The sequence below is a fragment of the Idiotropiscis lumnitzeri genome, chromosome 12, assembly GCF_059441095.1.
Source record: "Idiotropiscis lumnitzeri isolate Australia: NSW breed Sydney's pygmy pipehorse chromosome 12, RoL_Ilum_1.0, whole genome shotgun sequence".
NCBI lineage: Eukaryota > Metazoa > Chordata > Actinopteri > Syngnathiformes > Syngnathidae > Idiotropiscis > Idiotropiscis lumnitzeri.
Genome location: NC_142402.1, coordinates 16,388,381 through 16,398,986, shown reverse-complemented (window position 1 = coordinate 16,398,986; position 10,606 = coordinate 16,388,381). Strand labels below are relative to the sequence as shown.

At 40.7% G+C, this 10,606-nt stretch overlaps 2 protein-coding genes across 2 annotated transcripts; one reads left to right on the top strand and one right to left on the bottom strand.

Annotated features, from left to right (window-relative positions):
• Positions 1–21: 21 nt before the first annotated feature.
• mrpl34 (mitochondrial ribosomal protein L34) lies at positions 22–1,613 on the bottom strand. The gene is made up of 2 exons (XM_088311566.1): positions 1,439–1,613; positions 22–534 (listed from the first exon to the last, which is right to left on the bottom strand). Exons 1-2 carry the CDS (start codon positions 1,492–1,494, stop codon positions 228–230), a joined length of 363 nt encoding a protein of 120 aa, XP_088167692.1. The 5' UTR covers positions 1,495–1,613; the 3' UTR covers positions 22–227.
• A 1,010-nt stretch (positions 1,614–2,623) lies between these two features.
• Positions 2,624–10,231, top strand: abhd8a (abhydrolase domain containing 8a). Its single transcript, XM_088312093.1, has 5 exons — positions 2,624–2,912; positions 4,658–5,475; positions 6,026–6,196; positions 6,403–6,619; positions 7,356–10,231. The coding sequence occupies exons 2-5, from the start codon at positions 4,667–4,669 to the stop codon at positions 7,554–7,556; spliced, it is 1,398 nt and encodes a 465-aa protein (XP_088168219.1). The 5' UTR covers positions 2,624–2,912; positions 4,658–4,666; the 3' UTR covers positions 7,557–10,231.
• Positions 10,232–10,606: the final 375 nt, after the last annotated feature.

Sequence of the window (10,606 nt, the reverse complement as noted above, 5' to 3'; positions counted from 1 at the left end):
TAATTGAATGTAATTTAATAAATCATTCATTCATACATGGTGAAAGAAACTTGACTATGACTTGTTTTCTGAAGACCAGTTTCAATCCTCCCACCCGTCACTGATGAATGCCCAACCCACACCGAGTATCACTTTTCCACACAATACGCAAGTTCTTGAGGGCTTGCTAACACCAGCAGGGTTTCCGAACCAGAAAATATCCAAAGTCTTGCTTTCCAACTCGGCGTTCAGTGCGAGAGCGATTTGCGTCCCTTCAACATTCGTCGCAGGAGCACCTCGATTCCTCCTCGTGTGCTGAGCCTCTTGATCCAGCCGTGGGTCCTCTTGCGTTTCAGGTTTTTGGGCTGATACTCGTTTCCTCTTTTCCTTGTCCGTATCTGCTGGTATTGCCACGGAAGCTGCCGGAAGACTCCCGTGCCCTCAGCTTGGGAAAGAAGCCGTCCGCTTACGGGCATCTGTTGATCCGCAGCAGCTCTGGGTACCAGCCAGTTGCTAAACAATCGCAGGTGAGACTTCCCATGTACTGCTGGGACACTAAGGAAGGTAAAAGAAGACACTACTATCAACATTTTACAGCATCAACACAATTTTGTCATATTGCACCGAGCACACCAAGTTTTTGAGACATTTGCTTTTTGGGGTTTAAACCGGTTCAGGGTGTACCCCGCCTACTGCCTGAAGACAGCTGGGATAGGCTCCAGCACACCCAGTGACCCTCGTGAGGAAAAGCGGTTCAGATAATGGACGGCTGGATGTACTTAATAGCTATGAGATTTCATAGAAAATTCCACTTGTTGCAGAATCTAACACCTAAATTGATAAATATTACTAGATACATTTCTATATTACTTACATTATTATTATGATTACTATTATGAATACCTCATAAGCTTGAGAAAAAAAAAGTTATTGGCACAAAGGAATCATTTTGAAAAATGTACTTGCATCTGATTACGAATGCAGTGAAAAAATGTTAACCACTGGAGAGCCAAAAGATACAAATATGTTGTGCAAGTGTTCAGTAAAACCCATTTTATGATTCCATCTATTCATTGCAAGATTTGTTTAAAAAAGTAGTTTTGTTTGGTTTCAAATGGCCACGGTAAAGACAAGAGGGACAATTTATTGAATACGGTATATTATTGATATTGTTTAAGACTGAAAAATATATGCAACTTGAACAAAATATTTTGCAAATTTCGTTAAATAACCCCCGCCTCCAGAAAAAAATGTGCCTCCTTGTGCATTTATGTAAATCTTAACGTTTAATTCAATATTGGTGACCTTACTTCACGAAATCATTCTACTCCAACCACAATAGACAACATTGATAACAAAGCGTCTACTAGCCGGATCGCTCGACTCGCGCTACGCTAACTCGTCAAATTAAGACGCTGAAACGTAACATTTACAGCAAATAAAATGAGTGCTTTATTACCTGTTTAAGTGAGTTAATCTGCTCAAACGAGAAAAAGATGCGAGTATGGTATTCATTTTTGACTAATTAGCAGAATTTCAGAGGCATGTGGATGTTGAATGTCACGGCTCTTCTTCTACGTCCGAATTGCGCATGCGGAAGTGAGTAATCAAGTTAGTGGTGCAATGGCGCCACCTGCAGCTCTGGGGTTGACATGCATCGACATCAACGCCTTATCGGCACTCAGATATGGTAAATGTGTATATTTTAAAAAATGCTGTGTTGAAAAGAAACGAAGTAAACCTACATCATGTCACATTACTCAAGAGTATTATTTTTATTCGTCCCCACTCAGGTGCATTTTCTCAGTTGTTATTATTTGCAACTTTATCAATTTTCATGGCGTTTTGCTCACGCAGGACCTGTTTTTAGTTCAGTTCTGAATTTGTCAGAATTTTTTTTTTTTTTTGTCTTCTCAGTTCAATCACTGTGTAAGTTAATGAGTGATGAAGACTGTTTTTGTGCAAATAAGTTTTTGTCTCTTTTGTGCCAGGTTATCAAAATGGATATTGGATAACTGACAGCAGAAATTCGTTTGTATGTGTATGTACGCTTAAAGTATGTATTACTTTTTTCTTTTTTAAGGAAAGGAGTTGACTCAGTACTCATTTTTTTACCAGAATTATGTGTACTTTAGTCAACTCTGAAATTTTTAAATTAATAGCTACTTCTACTTTTACTATATAGTCTGTAAAACACATAATTTCAGAAATTGGAACTTTTACTATCGATGAGTAAAGTACGGATTTATGGAAGAAAAAACGACTTAAGAACAGCAACGAATTATTTACATCCGTAGTTGAGACATAAGACAAATGAAGTCAACTGTTTCCAATGTAAAGGTAGTTGAACTGGGGTAGATATTTGAGAAAAACAAGATGAGACACTGGATCATATTTTCTTATCAACCAAGTGTTAATTTGTAAAATGAGCAACCCACAAGCCTCATGGCGGCTTTGCTTACTCCTCCGAGTCCTTTTCCGTGACCTGCAGCCAAGCGCAAGGAAGGCTGCATTGCTTTTGCCAAGCCTTAGCAACAAGACCACAACGCGCTCCCATTGGCCACAACTGAGCGCAAAGCTCGCCCCTATTGGCTTATTTTGCTGCCTGTCAGGAGTGAAGCCGGCCCTGCGCTGAGATGGGCAACAAGACTGGGTGGTGCTTCTGCCTTGGTGCGCAGTGACTGATGCTGACTGAGGGAAGGAGGAAAAATATTTCTTTTTTTTTTTTTTTTAAATATCGTGATGGGCATTTTATCCCAATTCAAACTGGACGTTTTTATGCATGCACGCTCTATCATCCTTCCAGATCCTTTAATAGTCTTCTTCGAATGCTGATGGCGGTTTGACTGTTGACTGCAGCATCAAATGCATGGTTTTGTCGGCCCTCGACGGTCATCTGGTTGACTTCTAAACACCATCAATCTGAGCGGCAGGTAAGAACATATGAATTATAATATTCTAACGTGCAGTATAATATAGCCATCCAATGCTGTCTAATTATGTGCAGTAAAAGTCATCTGCAATAATAACAATACATGCGTCTGCTCTGTAGTTGCGCAAAAACAATATAGCCACCAATCAATAATTAAAAAGGTAATACGAGCTGCTCACTATGATGTGGAATTTTGCGCTTTTAATCTTTATATTGCAGTAATATCATGCAAAGTGCAGTCGTGAAATCAGCGTGATTGCCTGCGTTGATTATATGCAGCTTGGAGTGTGTGTTGTTGTTGTTGTTGTTGTTGTTGTTGAGTCATCATCGTCAAGCTGCAAGCACATTTCACACGATTGTTGCGAGATTATTGGCACCAGAAAGAAGTGGGTTAACGTTACGCATAAGTGAAAGTGCGCACATTTTGGTGGGCGACGACGCCATGCGGCAACATGTGTATCCATCCACACTGTGGCGATAATTACAAATAAATAATAAAATAGAGCAGCACACGGTGTACCAGCTGGCAGACGAATCAAACTAAATATTCTGCGGTGTAGACAGGATATCGTTCAGTCTGTTTTGTTTGGAGGGATGATGAGTGGGATTTATTGAGAGTAGGTCAGCAGGGTAATTGCATTGAAACGACATTTTGCTGCCTTTAAGGTATTTTTTTTTTCAGGTGATATGATGTTATGCATTGGAACCACCCGATTTCTATGCATAATGCCAATATAAAACATGCACATGTAGGTATTATTTTTGTCCGCTTGGGGTGGCCATCCACCATCCGCCTTTTTAGCACTGTAGTATCTGTGATTTTGAATGCATGCGGCTTGTCAAATGCGCCTGGCCTGTTGGGTGACATGGAAGTCAGCAATTGAGACGTCAAGTTTGCTGGCTGTTGGCACGTTGAGTTGTGACAATTTTTAACTGTTTAGTTTGTTGTATGATATTTTATTCTGCTTTTGTTACAGAAAAGGTCATTGGAAGTGGTTTACAATTACAATTTACTTTACAGTAAACGTGCAGTTTGGTTTGTTTAAGCGATTTCTGCTTTGCAGTAGAGACTTAGCTCCCTATCTTCCCTTTTTTTTTTTTAGTACTTGAAATGATCCCAAATGTTGGACGTTCTCTGTCTTTTTACACGCTCTTTCTTCCTGGCTTGCTCTTTTTGGGGAATGACTGCAGTAACACTAGTTGGTGTGAAAAAAAAACGTTTGCTGCAAAATGACACAATAGAAATTTCAATCAAAATATCTGGCGAATATGATGTCTTTTATTGAAATTTTGTACGTTTGTACGCCTGTCACTGATGCTATCTTATATCTGAAATGTGATGTCCACATTAGTATGAAATAACATTTTGGCTTGTGCAGATGGCACATTCAATAAGAGGAGGTATTACAATTGTCCTTTACTCAATTGGTCACCTGGAAACAAAAGATGTGATTCCTCTCACTGTTTCCTAGAGACGGAGTGTGTGTTTATCTAATACATGAACGCAACGTCCTGGTTGGCGTGTGTAAAGCACATATCAAGTTCCAGGAAGATATTTGTCTCTCTTTTTATCGTGTTGTGTTATTATACATGCATTACCAGTGGCATTGTTGGTGGCTAAAATGATATGGGTCAATGCGCTTGTATTTTACACATTAGGGGTGTGAATCTCCAATAAAAGACGATTCGCCGCGTATATTTTTCACAGAAATCATGAATATTTTTTTTTAATTTTTTTTTATGCAGGAAGTCACCATGTTGACCACGATCACAGAAGGCATACTTTGCTGCCTCACTGGGAAGGCCACCCGTCTAGTTTTACCATTGGAGTCGACGGAGCCCTCGGACGGTTTCGAGTTCGTGGAAGTGAAGCCCGGACGAGTCCTGCGAGTTCGTCACATCGTCCCTGAGCGTCAGCCTGTCGCAAGCGACGAGTACGTCGCAGCCCGGGAGCAGAAGGACGCCGATCACGACGAGGCTAAAAATGACACCAACAACACCGGCAGCGGTGTCCACTGCAAGAGGAAGATCACGGTGTATCGCAACGGCCAGCTGGTGATTGAGAATCTCGGTGATGTTTTGCACTCTGAGATCCTTCAGTGTCAGGACGGCGATCTGGAGCCGTGCAGTACCGTCGAAGTGGAGCTGGCTGACTACAAAGAATTGGCCTCTTCTCCCGATCCCAACCCCATTCCCCCTCCTGTTCCTCCACCTCCCGGTGAGCAAAAGCCTGCCCCGCCTCCCCGCCGCCGCCGCCGAAAGCCCAAGCGCACCGTGCTGATCGACTCGAAGCGGGTGATCTCCAGCTGCAAGGGGACGCACTCGGACGTGGCGCTCTTCTTTGTGCACGGTGTCGGAGGCTCTTTGGACATATGGAACAGCCAACTGGACTTCTTCTCGCGGCTGGGCTATGAGGTCATTGCGCCAGACTTGGCGGGGCACGGAGCCAGCGCGGCCCCGCAGATTGCGGCAGCGTACACTTTTTATGCCCTGGCGGAGGACCTGCGTGCCATCTTCAAGAGATATGCTCGCAAACGCAACATTCTCATCGGCCACTCTTATGGGTGAGAGTTTCGATCATTTCTAACTAACTCTGAATAAATTACAGTGATGTAAAGTGAAGTCCGCAGTACAGGAAAATCTGTGCCATATTGTGTGCCGGAGGGTCGAGGCCGGAAGGCTGTGCAAACCGCGGCTGGAGGGCTGGGTACTGACCGGCAAAAATGGGTCAAGTGCTCAGCTCTTGTTATGCCACCTACTGGAGTGGATGTGCAACTACACTTTATGGCGTGAAAAAAAGCATGTTCCCTAGGGTCACACGCGCCGCCAGGGGGGGGCGCACCCCACTACAAATTTATACTTCTAAATATGGACAAACGTATTTTCCAGTCAAAAATGTTGCAATTCCATGCTTTTGTATGTGCTCCTTTCATTTGTTTTAGCATAATAACACTTTCAGTGTGAAAGAGAAACTGTAATAGCTTGAAAAATGATTTTAATAGATCCATAAAATGAAGCCTTGCAACAAAGTGTCCAACCCCTGAAAATGTTCGCTTGGCTTCATTTCAAACCACGTCACTTTAGTCGGTAACAACGTGATGTTACGTCCTACAGGGTGTCGTTCTGCACGTTCCTGGCGCACGAATATCCTGACCTGGTCCACAAGGTGGTTATGATCAACGGAGGTGGTCCCACAGCCTTGGAACCCAGCCTTTGTTCCATCTTCCAACTGCCTTCATGCGTCCTCCACTGTCTGTCCCCTTGCTTGGCTTGGAGTTTCCTCAAGTAAGTTTGTCGGCACCATCATTAGAAAAGACTACAAAGTGCGGACGTGAGACATTTGTATTTTCATAAGCTTGCGCTCCTAAATTATAGCATCTGCAGTTTACATCAAATAGCACATCCCAGGGGAGGTGCAAATGTTGCATTCATAATTGGATCAAGTCTAAATCTGATTCTCTTTTTTTTTTTTTTCTCTTTTCAAAATCAAGAGCTGGATTTGCCCATCAGGGTGCCAAAGAGAAGCAGCTGTTGAAGCAAGGCAACGCCTTCAATGTGTCGCCATTCGTACTGCGGGCCATGATGAGCGGCCAGTACTGGCCTGAGGGCGATGAGGTTTACCATGCTGAGCTCACAGTGCCCATCCTTCTGGTTCATGGCATGTGTGACAAGTTTGTGCCCATGGATGAGGACCAACGTATGGCGGAGGTAAATTGCGTCCGCATAGCTAGCAAAATGTTTGCAAAAATACGCTTAGGGGGGAGACACATTCAGGCATCTCTGATTACAACTAACAGCTAATGATGAATATATTTAGTCATGTTTTTGAGTTACGGGTTAGTTTCAGCAAGAGGATTAATTCAAAAATTTCTACCAACCACCCAAAACATCAAAATGATGCGCATAGTGTATAATTTGTCCTTGATTAATAATTAAATAAATAAATAAATAGATAAATAAATAAATAAATAAATAAATAAATAAATAAATAAATAAATAAATAAATAAATTAGAAAAACAAGAATTTGTTTATTATTTTTTTTAATATGCAGGGGTTGACTGTAGTCTTAAGGTGTAATTTCACCAATCACCACTAGATGGCAGACATGTCTTTATTGCGCAATTCGGGACAAAAATAGTACCGGAACGTGAATAATATCAGCATCTTGAGTGTTGATTTTTAGGAAAAAAATATCCCAAATTAATTCCTGCACTTAGTGGTTTCTTGTTCAGTAGTTTCATGCCATCCTTGAATGGCGCTTGTTTTTTTTTTTTTTTGCGGGGTTAAAAACATTGAATATGTAAAGAGCACATAATTTGTATGTGTACATATTGTGTCCATATTTAAAAGAGCGTTTTTGTCATCTGGTTAGCAGGAGCTTCTTCCGTCATTCAAGTGGCCCATCCCTGACTTAATTCTTTGCATTCGTGTTTCCCTTTTCAGATCCTCCTATTTGCCTTCTTAAAAGTCATCGAGGAAGGAAGTCACATGGTGATGATGGAGTGTCCCGACACCGTCAACACGCTCCTTCACGAGTTCTTTCTATGGGAGCCCGACGTGTCCAAAAAAGACACCGAGAAGTTGTGCAGCGCATTCAGTGACACTCTCCACACGCCGAGAATCAACAAGTCCACGGACAAATAACCAACAAGGTTTCGGGGGGGGTTCTTGTCAAGGAATTAAGCAGACGACTTTTTTTGTCGTATTTATCAAAATGTTCTTCAGGCTGCTTCCCGGCTGAGAGCTGTTACATACAAGGCCACGTCTCGGGAGATGAGGGCGGCCGCTGGTGCTCTAAGATAAAGCTGGAATATTGGCACACTGCCAAAGCGGGGAACAATAGATGGAATTGAAGATGAGAGGAACTGATGCAAATACAAAGTCGGCGTGCGTTTTTATTTATTTTTAGGACTTTTTTTTTTTTTTTTTTTTGTGCACACAACCGGTGGTCTAAAGCACTGTTACAAGTCACGACGAGTGTGTCGCGTTTCTCGGAAACAACGCGCCAAAGTCGTGAAATGTGCGGATTTCCTTGCCTGCGTCTTTTATATGGTGTAACATGCTGCAAATGCAAAGATTCTACGTTTAAAATTGGCTCACGCTTACATGTCCGTGTGGAAATCCTGGATGAACACTTCTGGGATGCGATATCAATTATGCAACATTTACTTATACTCCAGAAATCCCCAGACATATATTCAAAATCATATAGTGCACATTGTATACTATTTTTGACCAAGCCTCAAAGCGCCGTTGCTGTTTAAATTGGTCGAATTGTCCACATGTCGTCGTTGTCGGACGGAAACTACGTCTAAATTTGGTCATTTTCATATTGTTGCACACATCGATTCTATTGATCAGGCCCCTCGTGGGTCTGTTATTTTTACAAGAAAAATAGCATGTTCTCTTAATAACAATATATTTAATAATTCAAAGAAATTTGCAGGGGGGGAAAAAAATGATGGTTTTGCGAGGATTCTGCCTGACAACGACATCCAAAAGGCTATGTGTGTAAATGTTATTGACCACATAGTTGCATGAATATTTAGTAGGGATCTACAAAACATGCTGTATATAAGAAAAATATAAACTAATTGATTTCTTCAGTATTTTATATAATATAGTCAGATCCAAAGCAAAGTATTTATGCAGAGCCGAGACTTGGATTATAGTTTTATCCCATGCATTTTTCTTAAACCCTATCTTTAACTACCATGAAATAAAATGTACTCAATTTTATTTTGTTAAGTGGGTGCACGAAAGAAATCTGACTCCAGATCATTTTTAAGTATACAGTGATGCCTTGAGATACAAGTGACCCGATTTAGGAGATTTTCAAGTTACAATCCGTCGTTCGGACGATTTTTGGCGGCAGTGAACTCAACACACGTGCCATTTTATATATTATCCCTCCATATTGAAGTTAACTGCACTGAAAAAAAAAAGGGTTTATCGAATTTATCCAATTAATTTTTTTCAACTGGCTGCACACAACAGAATAATCTGTATTTAGATGCATTTTTTTCATTTTATATATATATATATATATATATATATATATATAGTCTCTTTAAAAATATATCTGGATTCAGATTATTCCATTTCGTGCAACCACTTGATGAAATAAAATTGAGTAAATTCAACACACCATTCTTTTCCCAGTGTGTTAAACTAAACCTAAAACAAAAAGAATCACACTTTCTATTTAACAACCACATATATTGCATAATAGATATTAAAACCCCATCCGGTGCATAAACACATTTTGACAGGCAATATAACAATACTCACAGGCACATATTCTTTATTCTCTGCAAAAAAAATAAAAATAAATAATGCAACTGGCATTTACAGAGTCACAGGTGTAATAACACTGTTATTACTGTCTGTTTTTATGAAGTAAAATATCCCCATTAAAAAAGACACTTGACTCGAGATATGAGCCAACCAATGAAACTCATCACTCGAGGCACCACTGTACTTTGGAATTCATTCTGAAATCCTCAAAGCTGCCGCCGTCTAACCCAATAATTTGTAATCGCAACAACCGCTTGGAGCTCTTGTGTCTTTTCGCGAACTCACGCAACCTCTCCAGTCGGCCCACTTGGCGGCAAGAGGAAAGAATGATCTCAGCCTTTTGCTCACTCAAAGACATTCATTCATGGGTGTTGACTTGTCTCATAGTGGGACAATTAAGTACGATTTAAAGCACAGTCCTTTTACGATCTCTGCTGACGGCGGGTTGTCACGGAAGGTGGAATGGTGGTTTTGAAACTGGTTGTACAGTGCTTCAAATCAAATAGGAGTCAACCCAAACAAATCTCGCTAAAAGAGGGACTCGCAAAATGCTGCTCTGTTATACAGTACAGTATATGCATTTGGACGGAAAGTGGATGCTGCAAGAATAGTTTTATGCAACTAAGTGGGCTTGAGAGGAACTAAAATCGATGCCTATTCATATGATTTAGTCCCTGCGGACTTTTTCCCAAAACCAACAATGCTACCGATGTAATGTTCTGTGCTACCTGTCAATTTTGATGTTAAAAGTCAGTAAAACTGTATGGACTACAGGGTGCACATGTACTTCCTCCTCTGCTACGAGTGTGCATACTTATTGTCAGTGATTCAGTGTGCTATATCTTCTTGTGATTAACAAAAAAATGTGTTAATGTGATTATTGCATTTATTCATGGAAATCATTAAGATATGCACTGCTTGAATGTGGATGCATATAACAACATATAGCCAGTCCACAACGTCGGAGTCACACTTTATGATTGTGCCTTTTCTGGCATGTAATAAAACTGATGTTCACAGTTGTCGAGTGTTTCTGTGACTTTGCTTTTGGGATTTGAAGAATGACAGAAAAATACTGGCGATATAAAGTCTACACACCCCCTGTTCAAATACCAGGTTTGGTGATATATAAAAAAAAACAAGAACAAGATAATTCATATAATAAATGTCCACCATTAATGGGTATGTTTTTGTGAGAGGAAAAAAAAAAATCACTGAGAAAATAAACTATTATGAACAGTTCAAAATCCCAGATTGGTGAGGCAGTTTAAATGGTGGCAGGTAAGTGCAAGGTTTCTTCTCTCACCCCTTCCCACATTTCATTGAAAAACGTGCATTGGATATTTATCACCGTTTTCTGAAGAATTTTCTGGGTTTGTAAAAATAATGGTTTTTTT